We start from the raw sequence: 27819 nt of genomic DNA, 5'->3' as shown, positions 1-27819 counted from the left end.
GGTTTATAAGACCAAGAAAAGGAATGCCAGAAAAATGCTGGGCTCCTCCTACGCCAACCCAGCTTATTGTTCATTGTGGTCGTTTAAATGAAAACACTCTATTCAATTTCTGGTTTGCACAAAAACACAAAACATAAAAAAATCTAAACAAAAAAGCATTAAATGTCAGAATGCCAATTCAACTCGGATAAGGTATATGCAACATCTTTTATTCAATTAAAACCACAATTTCTTTAATCTTTAAAGAATTACATTACCAGGATGAAAAAAATGATAATTGAAATAATATGCAGCAGCATTTAGACCTTTTATTTTTAAATCAAACTACTCAATTATGTTGATCTCTGGGTACTTTATGATCCTGACCCACACCTTGTATTTACTTTATTAGCCTTCTGAGCATCTGTGTGTTACAGTTGGAATAGTATATCCTCACTTCTTTCAAAACTGTTATTTTTTTAATTATGTCATTTAAACAGTACACTTTTCCAAATTTTACTTTAAAAAGTACTGATTTTTTTTTCCTGCTACCCTGGATAACATATTCATGAAGACAGCTTAATATTGTGGTGTTACAAAAACATCAGTAGATACTTCAAAGCTATTTCTTTTCAATCAGTGGATTAGTGTGCCAAGCGGACTGTGCTAACTAATTGTATATCATGCCTCTGCCCATTTATATCTTTTCTGTAATTCACAATTGTTAGCTCTGCAAATCCAAAAGCTAACATAAAGGTTTCAGATAAGGAAAAGCTAAGATGACCTGAAAAACCGACTCCAGTAGCTCAGTCCAAATATTTGAGATGTAAAAGGTCACTCACTGACCTGTTAGAATGTACCTTTAGATAACAGTGGGCAAGTTAGGGTCCAACCATTAATGGTAATGACCAACTCTTTAAATGGTAATAAGAAGTGTCCTCCAAAAAAGTAGGGAAAATATTTCAGCAGAATGACTGTAGTGGCTGATGCTTGTTTAATCTTCAACAGAAATGAATTACACACAAAAGCAGCACTGTAGGAAGCCTTTCGTACGTGACTGTGCAGGGAATTGCTCAGGAAGAGTGCAAGATCCTGCACAGATGGAAAACACGCAGTTAACTCAAGAGACAAAAGCACCTCATGGGCAAAGAACTTGGAGCCAAAAATAGACCTTAAAAAGCAATTTCCAAATTAGATTTAAGAAACGACTGAAGAACTAAAAGGAGCTGATTTATTTCTGAGGTGTGACTTTAGTTTGACTTTGGCATTTGTGTAATTTCTTTAATCCTGCGTGATGAAAGCCTTTTTACGCCAATGAATGTGATCAAATGTTCCAGGAACTAATGGCATAAAATAACAGTTTTATTGTTCCATATATAATCATTAAATGAGGCCTACAGTTTTCAGCTGCTTTCTGCTTAAGAGCTTTCATGTTCCCCCAGAGTATTTGTAAAATACTCTTATCTCTCCAGTTAACACGAAGGACAGATCGCTCTACCAACATTTGGAACAACAATGGGATTCAAACAACATTTGGATTTAGTCTGATATGATTGTAGATACTGCTTGCATTTTTTTCGAATTCAATTTATCACTGTGGAATTTAATGTGACGCAAAAAGCAAAAATGTAAGTACTGAAATATCTCTTTAATAACGCACTCAAAAAACAGTATGTCTCAGTTGGTCATTGTTAAAAAGTTTTAACCTTTTCGTCAGATAAGAAATTATTCTCAATCTTGAAGCAACACATTATGAAAATTAAAGTGTTAACCTGTACATGTTTTTAGCTCATTGGTATAGTAGCACAAGCAAATTTTCACTTTGTAAGAGGAAGGTAAATATGAAACCGAGACAATCTTAAACTAACTTCATTAATCAGTTACAAGATCGATATACTGTACATAGCTAAAATATTTTGAAAAGTATATCTATACAAGCCTCAGTGCTTCACCACAAGTTCTACACAACTGCCACAAAGTCAGTTTTGAAAGATCAAGCCACATGATTGTAAATTCCAACCCTCCTTCTGTGAGTATTCACAGAAACAGACCACTTTGTTAAGACAAATGAGTCATTGAACTAAAACAGAGTTCAATGCAAAAAATGCTAAATAAGTCACACTGCTAAATTCGTTTCTGCACTCTTGAATAGAAAATGCAGCTTTCCTTTAATCAGTCAGTACATAACAAGACGTTCTCCTCATGTACCTCCAGTAACATTGAAAAGTGATAGAAATTCAATTAATAACTGATCTTACAAAGTAACAGACAAGTAATCACTTTCTTACAGTGAATGTACACACCTTTTCACACCGACGTTCACTTTCATAGGATGTATAAATAATTTTAATAATATTATAATTAATGCATCTAAATAAGGTATCAGCTGAATTGAAAAAAAGATGATTCATTACTTATTAAAACCTTTAATAGGTAGGGTCTTCCATTGTTTTCTAAGATATTAAATGCCATTAATGTAATCAAAATTCCACACCTGCCAATGTTTCTGATATTTACTGCACACGTACAGTAAACCCACCATTTAATTGGCAAACAGGGTCCATTATTGGTGAATGTCTGCTAAATCACGAATGACATTTTTCAGCCCCAAAACACACTATTATATATGAACAAATTAAATATACTATGCAGTATATGCTTTCTGGATCTTTTGTCTTTTAAATATAATGCAATTGACACAGTCAATGCTCCCGTGCCTTTTCATCATAAATACACCACCTCTTTATTTCATGTGTGGCAAATGTATAGATGTATTTTCAGTATGGAATAAACCTTTATTTGTTCCTTTGCAGCCTACGCATGCTGACGTAGCTACCTACTTGAACTCAATATGTGTGTACTGTATATGTATAAAATGCGCTAAAGCATACACACTTCCAAGATCCATTGGAAGCAACTGACCTTCCCCTGTAGGTTGACCATTAATATTTGTGAATTTCAAACCTATCTCATAGCCGTATTAGATATACCCTTTTCACAGACGTGCTTTAATACACGAATTATACAGAAGCACGAGTAAAATCATTTTAAAATATTGTGTTTATATATTACTTGTTGTGAGCACACCAACTGCAAGAGGTTCTTAACATTCGGGGCTGGCAGAGTACTTATGTTTTTTGATGGTTAATGCCTATGGCAGGCCTTTTTCTATTCAGTTGCTCACTCAGCTTCACGGCAGCAATGAATGCAAGGAAAAGGGAAAGAGGGACTGAGGTGCACTCAGGGCTTCAACAATTCAGGTTATGCAGCTTGGGGAAACCAAGGGAAGCAAGACACTGCACTGCTGTCACACGAGTTGGTATGGAATCTGAGCAGCGAGATCAAAGAATCCCTGCTGTAGCTATACATTTCATAAAAAGTAGGCAAATCCCACTGTGTCCAAGTGATCTGAAGAATAATCTGCAGAAATAGACCTAAAATATGATCTAGTGAGGACCATCTCTGTAACAACAACAACAACAACAGCAACAACAATAATGATCTGTCTGATGATGTTTCAGAGAAAGTATTTTACAATCTTCTGAGTTTGTATGGCCGTCCTCTAAAGAGTTAAATTTAGATGCCCGAGGGACTAGACAGAGCAAATACAAATCTCTGCACTAGTGCAGTTTACCTGCACCTAAGGATCTCACATCTTAAATGAATCATGCCAGCACCTATAGCTCAGACTGTTGCTTTTAGAATATTTGTGGTGCCACTTTGCATTTATAAAGCTCTCCGAGGACAGTGGACCCACAGCTGTGCTCTGGCACAAAACATCATGAACCCAGCCAAAGCGAGCCCATTTAAGTAATAGAGCATCTGCACTGCTGTACACTCTCTCGCTTCTAAAGGGATCCAAAATACTGTACATGCTGGCAAGTGTCAGAGGTGCGCATTTGTATTGCAGGGTAATATCATGGGATTCACGACATTTTATTTCCCCTGCAGAAGGAACAGAGCTGGTCCACATCCCATTCTTTCTGCACACCTTCCAGTCTCTGGTGCTGCTTGGCAGTAACAAGGCAGGTTCTGCTGCATTTTCCCCTCTGCAGCTCCTCAAGGTATAGCAGACCTTGCAATAAAGATAAGCTCATATGCTCCCTGGCTTGCACCACGTTTGAGTCCCAACAGTAACAACTCTGACTGCACACTGGAGCAGGCAGGCAAACAGTCAGGCAGGGAATGCAAAACCAGATCGTGTCTTTAAGGTGCTTAACAGGCGAGTCAGCCGTTTGGTATCTGGAGCCGGAGCTGACAGGAGCTGAAAGGGGTGTTTTGTGAATTCTTGCTGTGTTTGCATCCTGAGCAACTTCATCAATACTGCATGCAGCGAAGAACTGGCAAGGATCCCTGCTGCAATCCTGGGACTGATTGCCAGCGAGCAGCCCTGTGTTTTTTTACTTGGAGGATGTATGTGCGGGTGTGAGCTGTACGACTGCAATAAGAAGAAGAAAAAGAAGTAAAGAAGAGCAAAAAAAAAAAAAGAACTCGGGACATCTTGCTCAGTCAGGGACGAGAGATCTGGGGGAACCTATACTAGCACGCTAACATCCTCAGTGGGACAGGCTGAGCACTGGAAAGGTTAAACGGATCTTAATGCACCTGCTCCTAATACGCATGGGTAAGCTGCATTATTCTCTTGCAAGATGTTATGATCTTAATGGGCTATTGAAATGGATCATGAATGAAAGTATTATGTGATTGCCAAGCAAGTGCAAAGTATTTTCGACTCAGATGGGTAACAAAACATGAAAGTTGCTTGAGTATATAAAGCATAGGGGTACAGAGTACCTTCACGTTCTCATTTTAAGAGAGCATTTTGTCCAGAGCAGGGACCAGGAGGGCAACATATCAATAAAGTCACACACGAATGAATGAAAATGATTAGATTTCACCTTAGCTGGTATCTTTACCTTTTTGCTCTTGGAATTGCCTGGGGCTTTGAAGAATTTAACACAATAAAGAAATTCCATCCATTTCACATTTTCCTCAACACAATAATTAAAAATGGATTTTATTCATGCTATAGGTATCTTAAAACTTTTGTGGGCATGTTTTCATGTCAGTACAGACACTGTACATAAATGGTGCTGACATATTGCTTATGTTAATGAGTGTCAACATATTTCAAGTCAAGAAAGTGTTGTTTAACCTAAAAAAGAGTGTTTTTCTCCTCGGACATGACCCTGTAATTGTCTTTTATCTTTACATTTTTTGCTTTGTGGAAGACAAAGATCACTTCTTCAGTTCTGACATAAATCTACTGAAGGATGAAGTACATATGAAATTGTATGGTATATGTATATTGCATATGGGAGTGCATATGAATACATAATTACATGGCAGCTATTCATTGACATTTCAGTTACTGAATTCCAATATTAAAATTCAAAACTGTAGGAAAATAAGTTAAAAAATGGTTACTTGTTTTTTTACTGTTAAAGCTAAGAAAGTTTGTTTAAGGTTTGAGTAAATCTAGGAAGACATAAAGAAAGAATAAAACATGAAATTGTTTGGGTTCCCTGACCACATGAGACAGAGAAGCTTCAGGACAGGTATATGTACATAGATATTTAGGTTGTAAATAGCTATTTTTCATAAAAACGTCCTCAGGTTACATATGTTTCAAGCTATATAATCAAGAATTTAAAAGTTTGTATAGCAAACATTTTATAGGAAGGTTATTTGTTCAGTTTTAAAAACATTTTCATTATTTACGGGTCTTGTTTCTTGCATTATTTTATCATTAGAAATATCTGCTCAGACTACATGCTGCAGTGGTCATTTAAATACCTACATACTGTATGGAATTTGGGTTGATTTCAAGTGTCACATGAAGCACATTCATTTGAGGTAATATGCTTTTCAACACATTCTCTCCAGACATTGCACACATGATTAAAAACATCTGGTGATCTTATCAGATGTGTCTGGCTGGACCTATCTGCTTAGCTATTATTTCCCTTTTTAGAATTTTAGTTCAAAAAGTTCAAAAAGAAAGTGTTGATGCTGTAATGTTAGGTTAACAACTGAGATCAACTGAGCTGGAAAAGTTATTGTTATAGTGATTCATTGACTGATTGATGGTGTTTTCTTCCATCACACCTATCAAATGTGACTTCTTTAATTAGGGAGCTGTGATTTTTTATTGACTAATAGGAGTTATGCAGTCTCTGCAGTATACAAATATGATGGTTTTTAAATATATCCCTTTTAAAACCATACTTGTTTTAAAAGTGATGTCTTATTGAGCAGGCAAAGAAACATTTTACTGACAAATACACACAACAGATCTACTAATCAGGCAGTTAATACGACAGAGGAAATCACCTCTTCACTTCACTTCTCTGGAGTGCAAGAAGTACCTCTTTAGAGGGAATCCCCAGGGTTGTATGGGATAGCAACTATGGGGTATTCCTATAAGGTTTGATTGAGAGTGTTGCAAGGCTGCACAAATTTTCCATTGAACTACCCTGTACAATATTCTAATTTAAGGTCACTTAAATATTTTAATTTTAAGTGCTGCTTTAAAGTAATTTTAAAAACCACTAAGAAAGTTATTAAGCGAAAAGAATGTGCGACCACTCTGTGGTGGTATTTTAACTAACTCAAGTGTGTCAGCTCAAAAGCAAGCTGTGTTTGACTATGCAAGCATCTTCATGGGCCTTTAAAAATAAAAGCCCCCGTTTTTGGTTACAAGATTTAAACTTGCATCCAGCAACACTCATTGTAGATAAATGTTCTTAAAGTTAGAAGAGAAAAATGCGGAGTGCTATACTAATGATCTGGGTGGTACAGATTCCTAAGTGTATTTATTTAATATTTAACAGCCAGTTAATTTGAATCTTATTTAGCCTTAATCCTGTGTCTAGACTGCATTTCCATGGCAAGTCAACATGTAACAGGATAAAGGCCTTGACAAACTAGAACTGGTCAGGCTAAAAGTATCCACTGACCACATGAAATAGTATTATTATTAGGGGTACAAGCAATAAAGTTGCCAGTATCCTATTGTTATGGTCTATAAATTCAATCTTCAATACCTATGAATTTATCAAACAGTATATGAATGTCTGTAAAAAACACTGGATAAAACACCATGGAACCTTGCTTGATTATATCCTATGGAAAGATAAAGGAGCATAAAGATTAAGATTATAGGTCACAGTTTCTGGTGGCAGTTTTTGATTTTTGAAAATCTTTTCCAAAATGTCTTCTGGCAGAGTCATATGGTCTACCTTTCTGCCCAGGATGTAGGTTTCATCCAGAGAAACCAATTGGTTCTTGAATCTGGTAGCCATATTGGGCTCATTAAAAGTACTGAAACATTTTATCTGAAACCAGAATGCCAGATGAAGCTGAATTTTGCACACATAATATTCAACGTTCTTGAGTTTGGAAAGGCACTTTATAAATAAAATGTATTATTATATTGGCAGTTATTTATCATGTTTGCTGGAGTCAAGAAAACTACATGAAACATCCAGAAACCAAATTTCAGTTATGGTTATTCTGTTTATATCTACAAATGCTGCAAAATTATATCTATGATAGAATGCAGTAGACTCATAAATCTTCACAGTCGTAGAGGTCTATCTGATATAATATCCACAACTAAATTTAGCTGATCGGAACATCCTTGACTGTAACCTTTGAACTCAAATGCAAAGCTGTCTTATGAGTTCTTTAAAGAGTACAAATTAAGTTACATTTACTATGGAACACATATAGGAACCCATATTTGTATAAAAAATGGCTTTCTTGTGTTATATGGCCTCTCTTTAAGATCATATAATTGTTTGATCTCTCCTAAATATCAAATACAAATCTGGACAACACAACACTTTAGAGAGCACAGATAGTGCTATAGAAACTACATATTCTATGTGGTAGCATATATAATACTAAGAACATGACGTACTTCTCTACTCAAAGGTTGTGGGAGCATGAAAGTCAGTATTGTGACCTCTTTCAAGAAGTGGCTGGTTGAGATCGATGGATCAGTTAGAAGCTTAGAAAACTGGGTTAGATGAGAAGAATACCCTCATTTTGTTTGAAACTTGTGTTCTTCTGTAACCCATCTGTCTTTTCAGTTAAGAACTTTGGGAAGTTGCTTGTAAAGCAACTTCTATATAAATAAGGATTATTATTATTGCACTTAATCCATTTATTATCTGAAACATGTCCCTAAACTGACACTATTTGCACCTAATATGTTGTTTTAAGATAGTTTTGCATCTGAACTTTAGGAAATGTCAAAGGTCCCATTTTGTGACACAGGAAAACAGCACATGGGTTCTTTTGTCTTGCAAGAAAAGTCATAAGACCGCTCAGGGTGGTAAAGGCCTACAAGAAGTTGTGTCACAAGTAAAATCGAGGTCATAAGTCATTAGATTTTGCTGCATATTGCTATATTGCATTTGTTAAAATATAAAAACTCAGCTCCTCTTACACTGTTGTACTGTTTTATGAAAAACCTTTCCAACATAATCTTGGCAAACTGAGTCCAGGATTCCTCAGATTGCTGTATCAAAACCACTAGCCACTATGAGCCAATTGGATTAAGCAATGATCAATTCATAAATATATATAGCACTACTTATCTTTTGAAAAATATTGTACACTCATAAATGTATCATGTTCACACAGTAGTAGAGGTCATCACAGTTTACGCTGACTTGGTCCCTAGTCATTGTTATGAGCCAATTTTTTAAAATATTTTTTCTTTAATGTTACAATGGCAGGGAATGTATCAAGATGCAATTTTAAAAACTGCATTTTCTAAAATTCGGAAATATTCTTTTCTCCTCAAAATATATGGTAGGCACAGAAGCTTCTTCTTTCTCAAATGTTATGTTTTTCAATTTATGATTATTCCATTCTGAGTTATTCCTATAAGTTATTTTGCAAAACCATGTAAGCTTCTTCAGCTCACACCTGAAGAAGGCTCCATTGCCAAAACGTTGTGTTATCTTTCTTCTCCTTTTAGCATGGAATAAACCTATTACTTGTTCCTTATAATGAACGATGCAGTTTGTCAGCAGTGTAGAATATAGAGCATCAAATTGAATCCCAATGATAAATTGCATGCTAATGTTAGCACTGGTTAGTTCAGTTAAAATATCCTCAGTTGCTCCATTCTCTTTTAAACTTTATTGTACAATTATGGAAGAGCAAGATAAAGTATCACAAGCTGGCAATTACTCATCTTACCTGGGGTTCACAAACTTAAAGAGACAGATTACACAGATCCTTTGAAACCTACAAGTGAAATGTTAACTCAGCCTGATTGCATTGCACGCTGGAATTCCTGCTGCTTATCTGGTTTGAATCACAAGTTTGGAAGATTCTGAAAGGCTGAAGGTTAACACACCTGAACAACAGGTGTTGGCAGGTTGTCACAATGCATTTCAGGGTGGTTGTGCAAGCCATCCATTGTACAGGAGATGTGTAGGTGCTCACACACTTGAGAACAGGATTTTGCAAAGCTGACTTGCAAAAGAAAGAACACAGGGTTTATGTTGATGAAGACACATTCTCCAAATTAAGTTTAAAGCCTCATTTCCTTTAATCCCTTGAACATGACTAAAAATAACATTCTGGCAAGAAACATACAGCTCAATAAATGAACATTCAGTCTTTAGCTAGCTTCATAGATAAGACTTTATTGATCCCGAAGGATCAAGAAGTTATCAGTTTGATTCCACCCATTTATTTGCAATGTTAGCAATTTCGCTGTAACATTTCTATAAATAGATTAAGGATTAGATACGATAGATTCCAATAGGGGTATGGTGCAGAGGATAGTGTTGCAGTTCTTGAGCCCTGGATTCAAGCCAGACCTAGGATGCTATGTGTGTGGATTTTGTATGGTCTCCCCTTGTTCACTCGGGTTTCTTCTGGTTGCTCTGATTTCTACCCACTGTCCACTGTGATCACTGTAGATCAGTTTAGCTTCACATATACAATGTTAATCCAAAACTATGCTCCTGAAAAAGCAATGACAAAAATCAAATAGTTAAATTCTAATTCCAGAGATAAATAAATAAATAATGAAACCCATAAACACAATGTGAAAAAAAATACAGGTACCTGTAAATAGAAAAAAAAAACAGTTTAGAAACCTAAACATAAAGGCACATTTTGAAACGGATTTCAGGCTGGGAGGAACTTAAGAGCACTGACCATTCCCTGACCTGTTAGCTGCAGAGGTATTTTGTTCCACTGCAGTTGGGATGTGCTTTGAATATTAAATGCTTTCCTGAAGAGGTTTATTGGCAAATAAACTATATGTCTTTTCTTTGAGCGTTGCACCAGTCACCGTGCCTTTGAAGAGCCCTCCATTCAGATCGCGTGTCTCTGCTCTCTTCCCTTTCACCTCAACCCTGGAACAATGCTGCTGCAGCTGAAGCACCAGAGCAAAATTCCACAAGCTCCCTTGTCAGCACAGTGCTGGGGGCAGGCGAGAAGCCTGTTATATGAGCTGCACATACATAGCTCATAGAAGCAGAGCCACAGGAAGGCTGTTGGGTCCTTAATGGCATTAATGTTTACCCCTTTATGAGGACTAAAATGCTTAAAATTAGTCAGTGTCGAGAAAACCTTCATGTGATTGTGCAGAGGATATCCCAGCTGGCACAATGCTCTAGATGGATAAAGAAAGTTTAACCACTGTGATCTCTGCTCACCCCTACATTGTACTTGGGATTTATATTGTCTTTGCATGATGATCAAAATGATTCCAGGAAATGGTCACTTATTGATCTAATTGATTTTTTTATATGCTCAGAAATTATACCTTCACTATGGCTTTTTCATTGTTAATTGGATATAAAGCTTACTCATAATATACTCCTGATTTTTTATGATCTCTTACATCTTGTCTTTGAGCAGAGTAATTTTATAGGAAAACTAGTAGCCAGCATTATCCTGCTTTTGTATAATTATAGAGCAGGAATTATTTGTAGCTTGTTACTGTGCTTTTTGTTATATCAGCAATAACAGTGAGATACTTTTTTGCCTGAAAAGGAGAGAGATACTAAAGTTTTCAAAGCCTCTTTCCAGCAGCAAACATCAGAGAGCTAGCGCTGGACATTTGTGCCAATTTTTGTGCATGATACAAGTCAACCGGAGGTGGCTGCTGTTGTTGGAGTATGTGTCTCGTCTGAAGGCCGAAACGTGAAAAAGGGCTCTCCATACTTTGAATTTAATGGTTTGTTTAGAAAAAGGAGTACAGTTAAGATTTTCTTGAATATCTACACAGAATTTCTCCTTACCAATTTTTTTTAAACTACATAGCTCAACCAGATGAAGTTCAGTGTAGGATAGAGTCTGTCAAATATCCCTGGGTTAGGCTCAGCCACACCCACTGTGACACTTGTTCAATTTCAGCTCTGTCTGCCTGACCATAAATGCATTCACCGTAAACCATCCCTTTGACAGAGACAGGGCACTTGGATCAATGACCAATCCACTGAATAGTAAACTACACAAATTAAATGCATACTTCACAGACTAAAGTGAGGTCAAGGACAATATCTGTCCTTCTGAACACTTTGACTCCTGAGAAGGCACAGTGAAACTGGACAAGAATAGCACCACCAGAATTGAAACATTCATCTCATAATTCATACCTTCATCTCCAAGTCCTATGCATCCCTAGGCTCTAAGTCTAAAGACAAATTCCAGTGGCTCCTTCCTTTTAAAATGATTTATTCTTACCTATTAAATCCATTATGAATTTCAATACATTCCTAGGCACATTGAAGTCCTTAAATACGTGTGCCAATCAAGCATTTCTGCCACTTCTCTGTACTTTATGACAGATGCAGGCTTTTGTATTGCTGAATAAATTAACTTTGTCTTTAGAAAGTACCTGTAGTACACAAAGCAGAAATAATGTTTTGCATTATCGTGTGATATATTTAAATGGCACAATAGTGCTGCAATCAACATTCAATTTAGCCTTTTCAAGTAGTGGCTGCAATGTATTCCCGTGATGTTAAGTTCTGGTGGGGATTTAAGGGGTTTAATTGGCTGTAACCAAGACTTTCAATTGCCAATGACATGAAGTGTGTTTGGTCTAATTGTAGGCTATGAAGAAAATCTGATGTCTAAGATGGCTGGCCCAGACCTGCAGTTTTCAGGAAGAACCTGCAAGCACTGTGATTCCCCCGGCACCCTCTGGCTTGCTAGGAGTGACTGATCTCTCACTTGTAGAAGTCTCCAGGGTACTTGTTTCTTCGCAGTAATCTTTGCCCATCATGGGAGGATGTTTCTCCAAACCCAAACCAGGTGACTGGTTCAAATCCCATAATAATTGGCACTTGTTCCCCCCTATATATAGGTCATATGCTACTCACTACTGTGCTTTGTAGAGTTGTGGTTCAGGAGGAATTTTAATTCTCTGAGTTGCACTGATCCAAGCGGATTATAATGAAATATGAGTTTGGTTTACCATCGTACAATGCATCACAAGTGTGATGGAATGTAAAGTCGAGACAAAACTTTCACTAAAACATGACTTCGCTTAATAGCATTGTTATAGGCAATGTAATTTTCACTAGACAATCCATCTTTTGAAAAACAGCAAGCAAGCTCTTCAGGATCACTTCCTCTGCTGTTGCAAAATGAGGTGAATATAAGCACTGTATAGTGGTACATTTCTCCCAAAAGTTCGCAACTAGCAAGATGCAAAAGCTGCATTCAAATGAATGCAAAATGTGAACATTAGCTTAATTTATAACTGTATGAAAGTATTAATAAGCTCCAATGATATGGTGTTTCGCTGCTCTGTTACTAAACTGGTTAGAAATCTAAAATAAAAAACAAAAGTTTTAAACATGGCATGAATGTCATTAGCATACATTTACTTGGCACTTTTCAAAGTGCTTTGTATCGGTGTAGTGTTTTCACAAACAGAGCACCCTTTTAAAATTCCAGAACTATAGTAAAAATGATTATTAATAATTTCCCATCGATTCTCAAATGCTTAAGTGAAAGCATTTCAACTTGTGTTTTTTTGTTGCTTCACAAATACTGTATATCCCCTCTAGCTTGGTGGGTGTGTTATTACTTGCAAAATCACCAAATGTGGAAAATCTCCTCTTGAGCAAAAAGCTTACAAAAACCTCATTAATATTCAACTATAATATACAGATTGACTGTGTAATTCAGTTAACTTTTACAAGTGGTAATGCATTTACAACCCTTTCCCAGTCTGTTCTGAATCATCAAGAGGCAGATGTCTCACTGCATAATTTAAATGGCACAGCAGAAACATCCTTCCTCTGTCAGCTAGCTAGAGGGAGTCTGATCCTGGGCAGTACATTTATAATAGAGTATCATAAACCCAACAGTGTTTGAATAAATATACTAAAAGTTAATTTGAGGGAAAGACTGAAAAAGCCAGTATTGAAAATGATAATTAAGTAAGACTTGTTTAAGCCTCTGAAAAGTTTTATTAACGCTGTACTAATCAAGCATTTCTGCCAGTACAAATATGAACAGCAGAGCACTCATGCAAGATTGAGGTCCCATGCAAAATTGCATAATTAATACCTTTAGACATGAATGATCTCTATTAAAATGAAGACAAGAAAAATACAGAAACATAGAGGTTTTTTTAAACATCTTAAATTATGTCAGTCTAGTTTTTTAAGTATTAATTGTGTCATACATGGTTAATCATCAAAACTGTCAATTAAACAGTCTTCTAAAAGTTTTATCTACATCATTTTCGATGACCCAGAATAATTTGGAGAATAAATATATATCTTTAGTGTAAAAACAAAATAGTGTATCAAATGTTAGTTTTGATTATATTAAGGTAGAGTTTGGTTCAATCCAATCTTCTACTGTTTACTTAGTTAATTAACTTTGAATTTAGAAAGTGTTTGAAGAACACTCCAAACTCCCAAATCTGTGCACACGTATTATTAGCTTTCAAAGCTAAGAATTATTCTGGTTTAAAAGATTTTGTTTTGTTTTTGAAGGGGGATTTATTGTTCTCATAATAATTATAAGACATATTCCAAAACATATATATTTCAAAGCATTCCAGAGATTTGAAACACAAATGTTTTAATAAGCAAATGACTGTTAGGACAAAAATTGAGTCACATGAATTAGCATCTTGAATGGAGATTTTTCCTTTTCCACAGAAAGTTTGCTGTGTAAATGTTCAGCTTAATTCTAAAATTGTAAAGCATGGCAAGATACATTTAAGCATATTAAAATTCAACACTGCCAACCACAAACAGAACTGATCAAAGAAAATACTTTTCTGGAGGGCTTTAACTGCGACAGTAAACATTTTCCTTATAACCAAATTGATTACGTTTTAAGGATTAATGTAATGTTTTCTACTTTTTTAATGAAGTCAAGTCAACTTTGAGAAATACATCCTTTTTAAAAACTAAAACACGCCAAACAGAAAAACTGATTAAGAGTCCTTTCTTTCCCACAACTGAAGTAACATTTATGATTTTCCATTGATTTTAATTAAAGTATAGCTCAGCAGGTAAGAATTCCAGGGAGATTAAGACTTAACAGGGGTCAGCAAATTTTTCCAGTTGAAGAGATAAAGCTGGCTCTCAGTTGGTTGTAATAAAAGGTTACACAACTAACTTTTCATACAAAATAAACACCATGTTTGAGTAATAAGATAGAAAGATAGAAAATACAGCTTCTTCTTAGAGCTTCAACTGAACAATTTTCTTATTTATGCCTGGTCAGGTATAGTTCTTCCAAGCAAAGCAGTATGATGTACAGTAGTTGCCATAGTTGCCAAATAGAAAAACAATATTTAGGGATATTAAGAGAGCCACAGTCAGACATTTAAAGGGGGTTAAATGTTCTAATGTCTGACAAATTGTGGCATCACTGCTTAGAAGACCGGCTTACATCTTAAAACCGAAAACAGAAGCAATTCTTTACCTAAAGGATTGTGAGAGTATGGAACAAGCTACCCAGTTGAAAACAATATTCTGACATATTTCAAGAAATGACTGGATGAGATCCTTGGATTAATTACTTACAGTACTAACTACTAAATAGGTTAAATGACCTCTTGTTAGTTGTCATTCTTATATTCTTACAAAAGAATGATTTAAATGATTTCTTTAAAGCCTGATTGCAATGGCGTGTCACAAAGGTATTTTGAACATCCTGAATGTTTTACGAGATTACTGTCTTTTCCTGTCATTCGTAGTTTTTACCCTATGACCCCTCCAGAAATGAGAGCACATTTTTGTTTTGCCTACATTGCTATTCTATCTCTCACAGTCGAGGTTAAGGTTGAAGTTGTGGTCCCCGATAAAGAAAAGGAAACCGAAAAAATGTCTCCCAACGGCAAGGCCAGTCCATTGGCAAACTGCAGGCCGAATGGGACAGCCAAACACTTCCATGATGATGACAAGTCCATCACCTTGAGTCCATACCAAAACCCCAGGGACTTTGTGGAGGCAGCTGTTTGTCACGTCAAGGACTTGGAGAATGGACAGTAAGGATTACTGATTTGAAATATCAGGCTGTTCGTTTTGTCAGACTTCTGTTTACTTTACAGCCTTCCAGCTGCAGAGATTCCAGTTTACTCAAAGCTAAATTACTTAAAGCTCCAAGAAGATCTCTTTTAGTGTTAATTCCTGTTTGCAGGAAGTTAAGTTAATTCTGAGTTAATTCAGTGGAAACATGGTATATTTTTGCAGTTTTGTTTCCCTACTAAATTCTGATGAACTACCCTGTTGTTACAAATCTAATAAACATGAGGTGATGTGATTAAAATTTGCACTGCAATGATATATTTTGTTCCAATGCTGTGTAAATGGTTTGTGTATCTCTTGACACAGTCTGGGCAGATATCGTGAAGGCGTACACTCTGCTTTTGTGAGCGATAACTACCTGGGCTCAAACATGTAGCTCCAAATCAATGTAATGATTTGTTTTCCTAAGGAAGATATGCCTGTGGTCCACCTGACTTGCCCCCAAGGAGAATTTTTTCAGCTTTCTGGCAGGAATTAATACTAATCTGGGCCTATACCAACTCTCATTGAGAGTAACTGGGGCTTCTGCTTAAACAGGGGGGTTAGTTGTCAATACTTATACACAGTTGTATGACAGGACAACATTAATGAGATTTAAGCCTAATTTCACCTACGTTTAGCACCCCTTTGATGAATAAATGCAGTTAATGGTTTCTTTTTCAATTCACTATGTTTCCATTTAGACACACCAACACTAAAAGCACTGCAGTAAATATGTACAAATAATGCAGTCTTAAATGATGTTGGCAGTCACTATAACTTCTTCTAAAAATGTGTTGCATATTCCTCAGCGGTGTTTGTTTCCTGGCAGGATGCGAGAAGTGGATTTGGGCTGCGGAAAGGCTCTGCTGATAAAAGAACGTGGCGAGTACTGTGCCATTGGGCACAAATGCCCACACTATGGAGCGCCGCTGGTAAAAGGTGAGAACATTGCATGAAACCAGCAGCGCTACACATTCATTGAAAATCACACACCTTCTCTTTTCTTTCCCTCCGCATGATAGTTTTTTTACTGTTAAAGACTTTGTTTAAAAAAGACAAGATTGTGCTCTTCAAGTGTCCATCAGGACAGGTTAGATGAGGGATTGAGGGGCTGCACAACACTGAGGATGCCTTCCTGTTTCCAGGTGTTCTGTCGAAGGGCCGTGTGCGCTGCCCCTGGCATGGCGCCTGCTTCAGTACTGCGACTGGAGACATAGAAGACTTCCCAGGGCTGGACAGCTTGCCGAAGTTTCAGGTAAACTCTCACATGAGCCTCTGCTGAAGAAACTGTAACCTGGACCAGAGGTTTCAGTAACAGAATATTCGGGTGCTCCCTTCAGACCATTGCACTGATTTACATGGATGCAGAACTACAGAGTCTTCAATATATTTTAGCTCCTGTAATTTCTAAATACTGAATAGACTCTCCCTCAAGGAGGCCTAAAAGAAAAGATAGAAACTAATCACACTCTAGATAACTGATATTCACTACCGATCCTAGAGTCCTGCCACATCTTCTTGTTTCCATTCCACCTTGGAGTCTTTATTTTTCACCGATTGTTCACTTAATTTTTCTGTATCACCGGTGTTTCCAGACCTTTCCAGTCATTGAAGATTATAGGTTACCTATAAACCCTGGTGGACAGCATACAGTACCTCCAGGACCAGGAGTTACTATCAGTGCTCTACCTGAAGCACAGAAAGCACCCTTATCTGCTATCATAACAAACTGAGATGTGAGAGACATTGACCTGCTTTAAGACGAAGGTGGAGGGCAGGAGGGCAGAATCGAATTCTGGCAGTGTCACAGATATATATCATGCTTAAAAATAGAACAAGCCCTTTAATATCCATATATATGATGATAAATGACAGAACACAAATTCTGTCAAGAGCATAAATGACAAAATATGTATGGATATATGATTTTGTATTGACAACGTTTCTGCTTGTTTCAGGTTAGAGTGGAAAAAGACAAGGTGTATGTTCGAGCAAGCAAGCAGGTAAGTTCAATTAAAATGATGTATTATTTACTTCTGGAGATTTGAGTAATCAAACGACAAGAATATGTATCATTAAATAAAACTGTAACTATCTTATGTTTTTGGTTCCAACATGAAGCTATCGCTTGTTGTCTGTTATTAGCAATTACTCACAAAAAAATGAGACATGGTGTACAAAACATTGAAGCAAGCTCATCTAATAATTTCTGTGCACCAGCTTGAGTAAATGAAATAAAAATCCAAAAAGCAGATTTAAGTAAAAGCTTTGATATTCGTTGATCTAAATGGAAAAAATACTACTCTAAGACCTTAGTGTGAAGAACCTTACTGACATTGTTTTTCTAATGGATTTGGAAAGGAAGGCCACCTGACAAGAATCACCTCAGTGATGTTTGACCTCACTGTAAAAAGCTATCAAATCTTTCTAATCCCCTAGGCTCTCCAGTCACAAAAAAGGACAAAGGTCATGACAAAATGTACTGCACTGAGCAACTATAGCACTGGCTTCAGCAATGTCCTCATCATTGGAGCAGGTAAGATGTTCAGAGTGCAAGACCTTGTTTAAAAGGGTCTGTCACCTGTTCAAGATCAGAGTCCCAGTGTTCTTTTACAATTGTTTCTCAGTATTTCTGTCATGCGTTTCCTCAGCATTGCTGGCTGTGTATTTCAGGTCCAGTTGGTCTGATGTGTGCTGAGACATTGAGGCAGGAAGGTTTTTCAGACCGTATTGTGATGTGCACTGCAGACAAGCATCTGCCCTATGACAAGCCTAAATTGAGTAAGGTTTGTACAAAACCCTTAAAAAAATATAATGAATTTTACTTTTTGCTGAAAAGATTAAATACTTTAAAAGATGAAAGTTGGTTAAACTGGTTGGATAATAAATATGTTTCTAGCAGTCTGTCCCTTTACTTGTCTGATTATATAAAACAGTCTGTAAATGTCATCCCTGGTGTGTTTTAGGATATCTCTTGTTCTCAAATGATTACTTAACCAAATTGATAAAAGCAAGACACAATGTACTGATGCTTACAGATAACACAGAATTTTACAATGTTCTTTTCCAGTCTCTGGAGAGCACTGCAGAGCAGCTCAAACTCCGATCCCTGGAATTCTTCCAGACACATGATATAGAGTTACTCAAAGAAAAGGAGGTGAGGTGCTGTTGGCAGGGATGTTGTTGTGTGTAAAAACATTTAAGTTTTGCTTTTTGTAACGGATGAATATGTATTCCAGGTAGTGTCAGTGGATGTTAAGATAAAAACCGTCACATTCCAAGATGGACTGAAAATGGAATACAGCAACCTGCTCGTCGCCACGGGTAGCAAGTAAGCAGAGCTATACTGTTTTTTTGTAAAATGGAAGCTGTGGTCGCATTTTGAACCCATGTTTGTCAGTGGTTGGGCATAGTGGTGTCAAGTAAAGAAACTGTACTTAATTCACAATGTACTTAAGTATGCAGCATTTTGTTTTCCTTGGTCATCATAAATGCCCCATGACTCTGGTCAATAGTGGTGTGCCACAGGGTGCAGTCTTGGGCCCTTTACTTTTTACTATTTATATACTTCCTCTAATTCAGATTATAAGACAACATGGTCTTCACTTTCATTGTTATGCAGATGATACTCAGATGTTCGTTAAAACTTTTCCCTTCCGATCTCCCTCCTCCGTCACCCATCTCTGTTTTGTGTGATATTAAGCTCTGGTTGACATCAAATTCCCTGGAGCTAAATAGTGGAAAAAACAGAACTTTTACCAGTTCACAGCTAATGTTAGCTGTATAAGTTGGAGAGCTTCACAGTAACGGGTGATAGCTTCCCACTTCACATAGACATACACGATTATTATTATTATTATTATTTTTATTATTATTATTATTATTATTTAATATGCAAGCATTACCAGTATTTCTGTGTTCTTTATCAGACCCAAGCTTTTGAACTGCAAAGGAAAAGACGTGGAAAACGTATTTTACCTCAGAACCCCAGAAGACGCCAACCACATAGCCAAACTGGCAAGCAACAAGAATGCTGTCATAGTTGGAGCATCATATGTGGGTTGGTATCGTTGAATGCCCATCTTTCATTGCACTTTAATTACAAGTTATTAAGTTATTCAGGCCTTGGATCCAGCCAGTAAGAACATTGTTTTTCATTTGAAATAATCCTCAAAGGTAGTTTTCATTTGCAATTTACCGTATTGTCCATAGTCTATTCATTATATTTTGCTAGATATTTACTGAATATTCAGTGCAAAATTTTGTAGCCCAAGCCTGGTTCTTTTCTCAGTCTTTTTGGACAATGTAGTTTGATTCCTGGCCTTTTATTTTTTCGATGGGAATGTACATGGTAAACCACAGTGTGCTGGCTCATGCTTGTCTCAGGAATGGAGGTGGCTGCCTACCTTGCTGAGAATGCCCACTCGGTCTCAGTGATTGGACTGGAGGCTGTCCCGTTTCGAAAGGCTCTGGGAGAGAAAGTTGGAAAAGCTATAATGAAGGTAAACAAGAAGAGGCAGTGAAATCCATTCCCTGTCTCACCTTATCATGTCTGGCATGCATTTTGTTATAACCATACAGTACACAAAACAAATATTGTACGAATTATTATGTGTGCTGCAGTGCTTCTGCATTGGAATTTGGAGTCATGATTAACCGCAAGTATTTATACAACGATTTAAAAATCCTTATGAATTGGTATTGGAAGAATGGAGTTTGAAATGCCGCAGGTTGTTAGCCACAAGCATACAACACCTCAGGTCTTCACAATTATCTCACCTTTTGCTAAAGTGAAGGGCCTCTTTTTTTCTTTCAAGTTCTTTAAACCTAACTAATGGATGGACAAGAAATGCCAGGGTGCCATTGCCCCCAGCACTGTCGCGATTCCTCCGCTCAAACTGACAAACTGACAGTGCTCAGAGAGCTCCTGCTGCTATCAGTGGATCCATTAACCTCTTTCCAAGCAAATGTCTGAAAAGCTCAAACAGGGATTTTTTTTTACTGAGAAAGCATGCTCCCAAAGCAATTACAGCTGACTGAATGTCATGTGAAGCAGTGCTGAGTCATACACCGCATCAATGGCTCCTATTCTTTGAAATGATAGGAATTCCAATCACAACACCCCCGTGCCTCTTGTGGTGCACCTGTAGCAAAGGTCCTAACACTTTATTAAAACTCGCTGGTGCATTGTGGGCACAGGTACCCTCTCTCAGAGCTCTAGTTATTAGGGAAAACTTTGGAAAATAGGCTTAAGCCCAGTGGAACTCATGCTGGGCTCTGTAATTGACCTCAGAAATATTTGTTTTTAAATAACAGCAATTTGGAGGTAACAGTCATGCAGTGGTGGTCCTAGCTACGTAGCCCCTGTCATTCTAGTGACTAAACTGGCCCAGACTTAAATTAAAAAATCGTAGAATGAGATGACCACACCAAATGTAAGACTACTGACAAGGCTAATGACTGACCAGTGACTTTCTAGCTTTAATGTCAAAGAAGAGACAAATACCTCAGCACTTCCAGAGGTGTCTGTGTCAATCTATCTGTTTCAGCTTGCTCTGTATATATGTCTTTATCCCCACCTGCTGGGTGCAGGAGAAAACAGAGTAGCCCACACTCTGCAACAATGAACCCTACATTTCTCTGAATGAGGTTTTTGCTAACCAGATCTCTGTGTGGGTGTTCATGTTTTTCTAAAGCGTCTCCCTTTGTAAACCAAAATTAGGCTTTGTGCTAACTCACATAACCAGGCAGCTTTCCTCAGGCGTTTTATAATCTCTGTTCATTACGGAAGACACATCCAGTGCTAAATATTTTTTTGCACTTTTAATTCCACAGATTGGACATGCAACTATTATTTTTTACACTGACACAAAATCACCGTTTTCCTATGCTGTAGATCAGAAAAAATGTATTCCAAAAAATCACAGCGGAGTTGAAACTGCACATTTCTGAACATAAAACCTGTTCAACCATCTGGGAAGTAAGCAGTTCAAAGATATCAATTTCATTTCTCTCTCCACAGATGTTTGAAAATAACCGTGTTAAGTTCTACATGCTGAATGAAGTAGCCGAACTAAGAGGACATCTTGGCAAGGTAAAAGTTTGCTCACTGTAAGGGAGATTTGAATACAGGGTAGTCCTTTGAAGATGTGGTTAGGACTTTGTCTCAAAAGGTTACAGGTTCAAATCCTAGGTAGGGCATTACTGTTACTTTTATTAGGACTATTACTAGTACTTTACTCAGATTGTTTCTCTAAAATATCCAGTTCTATGAATGGATACAAATCTAAGCAATGTTGGATAAAAACATCAGTCAAATAAATAAACTAAAAACACTATACTCTATTGAGCAAGCTTCTATCCTTTCTTCTTTTGCAAGTTAAAGGAAGTTGTTCTGAATAGCGGAAAGGTCCTGAGAGCAGATGTTTGTGTAATTGGTGCAGGTGAGTCAGTGTCTACATAAATAACAGTTAGAACGTTTTTCTAAATTGTCACTTTTAAGCACTTTACTTTTCCTCTGATATAGGGTCAGTACCAGCAACATCTTTCTTGAAACACAGTGGTATACACATGGACTCCAAAGGCTTCATCACAGTGAACAAGGTAGGGTTAGTTCTGGGCTGGTTTCTCACGGTGGTAATAAATACATCAACGCCTTACTGGTCATTGTAGGGACAAGTTACCGACTCTAGTAATGTATGTATATGCTCATCAACGGTTCAGGAAACTGTATTCACCACACAGAAAGAGGAGTGGGATATTCTCATTATGTTCAGACTAAAACTTCATTTTCTTTGCTTTCTTAATTTGCAAAGATAACAGCTGTCTAAATTACAAAGATAACAGTCTAGAACAGTGAGTGCTTTTATAGGCTTACAGAAATTATAGGCAAGGTCTTGGGGACCATCTTAAGTGGAGAAAAGAAGATAGCACAATTAAATAAAGCCAAAGGGAGAGCTATCGGGTTTAAATGCAGATCTAAGTGGTATATTGCTCCTTCAGGTAGTAGGGATCCATAAACAAAAATGAAAGCATGAGGTTCTCCCTGCTTTAAGTGTGTTATCAGGAGCAGAGACACTGAAAGGGAAGTAAAAGCTGGCATTCAATCTGGGCAAGTTGGTGGACTGAGACATATTCCATTACACACCTTAATTGTTTGCTTCTTAGTTAATGCAGACCAATGTACCTGGGGTCTTTGCTGGAGGAGATGTGGTCACTTTCCCCCTGTTTCTCCGTAACAACAAAAAAGTCAATGTGCCCCACTGGCAGATGGCCCACATGCACGGTGAGAGGCTCTTTTTTATCTCCAAGAGATGTAGCAGAAATTGCCAGTCCCTTCTTGCAGCCCTCAGCCAAAATACTTGACATGGCATTTTCACTTTTTTTCATCAAAAGGGCGGATAGCTGCTCTCAGCATACTTGGGTGTCCATTGGAGATAAACACCGTGCCTTACTTCTGGACAGCCATGTTTGGGAAAAGTATAAGATACGCAGGTAAAAATAGTGCTGCCCATTGTTATAATTTCCTGAATCGAGATCATGGAAACACAAAATACAATGAGTACAGTTTGTTATTCAAATCCTATATTAAACTAATATGACATTAGTTTGTAGCAGTGGTCAGGGTTATGGAGCTGTAGCTGAAAGGTTATGGGTTCAAATTCCATTTGGGACACAAAGCAGTTGTACCCTTGAGTAAGATACAATATTGTACCTCGTCCAAAATGTTCTAGTAAAACACCCGGCCTCTATAAATGGTGCACATTGAAGTCACTTTGGATAAAAGCATCAGCCAAATACATTGGTCATAATCTGGGTAAACTTTATTGCAATATTTAAATATTGCAACTGTCAGCTGCTACTTCAGAAATGGTCCCATATTGGCACATTATAGTAATTTCATCTTGTAAATAAGTTTAATATTAAGATTGCTGAATTGCCCCCAAACATGACTATACTGAACTAGTTTGTGCTGGTTAATGCACACTGGGGAATATGATGAGACAAAGTTAATTTTAAGTGTCTGCAAAATCACATTTTCAATGTGAAAGTGCAAGACAGACTCTACTGCCACTTGAATGCAAAAATACATTTTTGGCAAAACCCTGTAACTGAATTTGTTCTAATTTTGTATTTTCAATACCAGTACCTTACTAGCATGAAATGAAGAAAGTAAAAAATAATTTATGAGACCTTAACATTTCTAATCAAAATATGTTTAATTTTACTGCCAGGTCATGGAGAGGGATTTGATGACGTGATTATCCAAGGAGATTTAGATGAACTTAAATTTGTAGCATTCTACACAAAGTGAGTACATTCCCATTAGCTTGCTGCATTTTCAAACTTAAACTTGATCTTCTGTTTGATTAGCTGTCCGTGATCTTCCCAATAAAACCACAGAAACAATGAATCCTACACATTTCTCTTGTTAGGCTGCACTGTGGACAAATATGAAAACCCAAAGAAAGATTGGATAGTACCTCCTCTGCCAAGCCCCCAGAATATGATTTTCTATATGCCCTTATAGATATAGATACTTAAATATAATATCAATATGTAAATATGTGAAAAATATGTACAATCTTATTTATGTCTAAATATTTTAAACTATTTTTATAACAGTATCAGTGAAACAAAATATCCTTTAATGCAAAAGTGTTGAAGTTTCACAACTAAATATGACTAATTTACTTTTCCAATTATCCTGGACATCTTATCCAATTATCTTTCATCCAATCCACCCTGTAATTAAAACGATGGCCCTTTGTCACAATTTAGGAAGGCTACAGCGAAGCTTTCTCTCTGTAGCAATAAAGTACTGTGCTGCATTCAACCATGGAGGTAAAAGATGATGTGAAGCTCTTCTCAGGTTTCCTGGTTGGGCATGCTATCTTTATAATCTTACTGCTGCGGACTGAACCAAATATCTTTAAAAGGCATGCTATCCTTTTGTGTTCAATGCACGCAATCCTAATGGCGGTGGTTGTGCTACTATTCACCTTCCTGCACAGTGGCTAAGGTGGTGCTGTTATTCACTGTCCTGTATTACTAACAGAGGATTTCATTGTGAGAGTTAAGAGAAGTAAATATTTCTGTTTCCATTGCATGGTCTGACTGTGGCCAGAAATATAGGTGATGGTTATATATTTAACCTTTTGAGACCCAAGCTGAGATTTTCTTTTTCAAATGGGTCAAACACCTTTTGAATGCCTCCCATTTGTTGCATATACAGTATGCCCCCAGGGATAATTGTATGAAGATGTGGACATGCTTAATGGGACTAATGTACAAGTGTAGAATAAATTGTTATTGTATTCAGTAGAGATGTACAACGTTGCACTGGTGTTAAACTAAATACACAGCCAATGTACTTTTACTTGTGATTATGCATCTAAAAGCACAGTAAGTATATAATCACCAATGAAGAGCATTATGGGAGTGCTACAGTATAATCTATAACTTATTTTTGCTGAGCCATAGCACTTCATTATGCACCCCCTGTAAAGGGTAACCTGCACAGAAAAAGCACGGCCTCTGAGTCTATTGCTTTGGGCTTTTTATATCCACTGAGTCTTTTTCATAGACAGTAAAAGAAAAGGTTTGATGCTAACATTTCATTTCAAAGTGCATCTAATTTATAGAGATAAAAACATTGCTTCTGAATTCGTATAAGCTTGCATTTTTTAATTTTAATGACTTCTGTAAATAGGGTATTGTGCCACCAACAGAAACCAAAAAGGATGATTACCAGTCCCCAATTGCTCGACTGTCCTACCTTCTACAATACAGCAGTACTGGGATCTCTCATTATTCTTCTTGTAACCTCTCTGTGCTGTAGGAGTGAAGAGGTCGTTGCGGTTGCGAGTATGAACTGCGATCCTATCGTATCCAAAGTAGCGGAGGTCTTTAAATCGGGCAAGGCTATAAGAAAACGAGATGTGGAGTAAGTCCTTTTCTACTTGATCACCCGAATGTCCGGTCAATGCTAATACAATCCGCTTACAGAATTCTTCCAGTTCTGAAGTTTGCAATACCTTCCAGAAAATATTAGTGGCCATTGTAGTTACGTCACTGTATTTAGCTAAAATGAGGTTGAAATATACAATATACTATATGGAATGTTTGCAATATAAGATTTTAAATTAAAAAAAAAACGAATAATGTCTATGTAAAATTTGGTTCAATAACTGCAATTACCTATTTTACTATAAATAACTATTTTTGTTTCCTACTTAATGCACACATAATGAAGGATGTTTGCACGGCATGGCAAGTATGTAAACATGAATATTTTAATAATATTCCCTTAGGTTTATCTATATATCAACATACATCACATAATATTTAACAGTTCCCTTGCTATCTTGATCTTGAGTGTGTGAGGGGGTCTCATTGTCATTACCACCCTGCATTTGATTGAGAAAAAATCACATCCATTACCCAAATAACATCCAAACCATATCCAAATATGGCAAAATGCTATATACAGTACCTGTGTTGGATGATATCAAGAGGGTAGAAAACTGTGTTCTGTTATGATCCACTCTTGCTTCTGCAAGACTTTTTGCAAAACAAAACAGCCTAAACCGGCAGTGTGAATCTACCTGGTCAGCACACGACACTTTGTGCATGGGTGGACTGCTGACAAACTCCATTACTCTTGAACCCATGACATGCTCCAATATCTCCATTAAAATAAGGCTACCAGTGCTGTAGCTACTGCACTTACTCCTTCAGACGTCTATGACATTCATAGTCTGTTGTAATGTACAGAAAACCTCGTGGTTTACCCGCAGAAATGACAGATGCAGAAAAATGGTGATGGAAATAAATAACGTTTGAGTATATGAGCTCACAATGGCATACTTGCTTTGAACAGCACCCCGCTGTGAAAGCACGATCAGAAAAATATAGTTGGGATTTCCCTCCTCCGTCCCTCTACTGTAGCAAAGCATCTCTTCGTGTGGCTTGGCTATTGGAAATTTGTCATTAATACAGCTTTGGTTCATTGCAGGACAGGGGATATGTCTTGGCTAATTGGGAAGGGAACACAGTAGAACGTGTCTCACATCCTGTTCGCCTGTTCACCACCGAATGGTGTTGAGAGGGAATGGCAGCTAAGCAGTTTTCGAAGTCTTCGTGGAAGCTCTGCTGTGTGCTCCAGCTCACCGTATTTCGATCCACCGACAAGACCTTTCTGACCTGTTACATTTTGGAAGGTCGAATGATTTTCACCAGGGCAGGCTCGCAGCTGCCCACTTCTTATTCAACATGGGTGTCAACTGTGACAAAATTGTACATATTGTAAAAACTTGTATAAATGAACCAAAACATTTTTAACAGTTACCATGTAATTATTGCTTATCTAGTGGAAGACCTGTTTATTTTGCACTTTGGGCTGAATTAACAAGCAAAACTGGACGCAATCCCCGAGTTTGTGCATGATGTACCCATCTGTACATTTTGTGTACAGGGGTGAATAGGGGGAGTGGTCCCTTTTATTAAGTGCAGCTTTGGACATTATTCTCATCTGCACTCTCACCTAACCGGAATGTAAAACTCACAAAGATCCTTGCCTGATTAAATACATAATAGCTTGAATGGAGATCAGGCTTCCTGGATTTAGGACTGGCTTTGTTTAAAGGTGTATTTATATCTTTGTTTTGTACTTGTCTCAAATGTATTTTGCATTCTGGACTAGACATCCAGTGCCAACATCTTTAGAAGCCATAATGACACATTCCACTAGAATGAAAATATCTCACAGCAGTGTTATAGAAATATTACTGTGAATGTGAAAAACACTTTTCTTTTAAAACTATGTAAAGCTTAGATTGTGCAAAACAATGCAAGATCTGTGTAACTGAAAACAAACTTCCCAGGTGTATACTCATTTTCTCTCCGATATTAGAGCATGGTTACAGAGTCCAAACCTAGTTTGTCTTGTATGCTAAGAGACCGTAGCACATTCACTTTTTAAAATGAATATAAATGACTTACTGCAATTAAATGATTTGGTAGACCTGCTTGTAGACTGCATAAATTCTATATTTAAAAATAATGTAATGCACAGCATAGGTTTGCATTTTATGATAGGAAACAAACATGTAAAGAAACTTCCATTGATGAAATAATTGCTCTAAAAAAACAGATACTTTGGTAGATGTGGCTTCTTTATGAAACCGTGTTACTAACTCAGGGAGCAAACGTTTTAGATGTCTGGCTATTTTGGATTTGTTCCTCCAAAAATAAATTTGTTGCTTTTATTTTCCTACCACAATGCTGTGCAACTGATTAAACCTGGTATGTC

The 27819-nt window shown here is 37.1% G+C and overlaps 2 protein-coding genes across 6 annotated transcripts in view; one reads left to right on the top strand and one right to left on the bottom strand.

Annotated features, from left to right (window-relative positions):
- The first annotated feature begins 3781 nt into the window (after positions 1-3781).
- Positions 3782-27531, top strand: LOC102684170 (apoptosis inducing factor mitochondria associated 3). 5 transcript variants are annotated; one of them, XM_015366341.2, is made up of 21 exons: positions 3782-4603; positions 12075-12212; positions 15268-15484; positions 16336-16445; positions 16652-16761; positions 17465-17509; positions 17946-18042; positions 18180-18292; positions 18577-18663; positions 18746-18837; positions 19436-19566; positions 19869-20008; positions 21529-21600; positions 21886-21949; positions 22033-22109; positions 22674-22791; positions 22902-23000; positions 23741-23816; positions 25348-25452; positions 25762-25782; positions 26524-27531. In XM_015366341.2, exons 3-21 carry the CDS (start codon positions 15321-15323, stop codon positions 26564-26566), a joined length of 1764 nt encoding a protein of 587 aa, XP_015221827.2. In that variant the 5' UTR covers positions 3782-4603; positions 12075-12212; positions 15268-15320; the 3' UTR covers positions 26567-27531. The 5 variants fall into 5 exon arrangements, with proteins under 5 accessions (XP_015221827.2, XP_015221825.2, XP_015221826.2 ...); XM_015366339.2 differs by having other exon boundaries at positions 12075-12276; XM_006640192.3 differs by having other exon boundaries at positions 3784-4603; positions 12075-12276; positions 19893-20008.
- LOC102692168 (uncharacterized) overlaps positions 25344-27819 on the bottom strand; it is a 22411-nt gene continuing 19935 nt past the window's right edge. The window contains exon 13 of the transcript XR_001480694.2: positions 25344-25430. The gene's annotated coding sequence lies outside the window, so the exon portion shown is untranslated. The remainder of the gene's footprint in view (positions 25431-27819) is intronic.

This window comes from Lepisosteus oculatus, chromosome 22 (assembly GCF_040954835.1).
Source record: "Lepisosteus oculatus isolate fLepOcu1 chromosome 22, fLepOcu1.hap2, whole genome shotgun sequence".
Classification (NCBI taxonomy): domain Eukaryota; kingdom Metazoa; phylum Chordata; class Actinopteri; order Semionotiformes; family Lepisosteidae; genus Lepisosteus; species Lepisosteus oculatus.
The sequence above is the reverse complement of the archived record's forward strand: the minus strand, read 5'-3'. Positions and strand labels throughout refer to the sequence as shown.

What these genes read in the sequence shown, in the direction of transcription:
- LOC102684170 (XM_015366339.2), top strand. Translation starts at nt 12,246, where the DNA reads ATGGGAGGATGTTTCTCCAAACCCAAACCAG. An exon ending in ACAGCTTGCCGAAGTTTCAG is followed by an intron (nt 16,762 to 17,464) that starts GTAAACTCTCAC and finishes TGCTTGTTTCAG; the next exon opens with GTTAGAGTGGAAAAAGACAA. An exon ending in TAAGAGGACATCTTGGCAAG is followed by an intron (nt 21,601 to 21,885) that starts GTAAAAGTTTGC and finishes TTCTTTTGCAAG; the next exon opens with TTAAAGGAAGTTGTTCTGAA.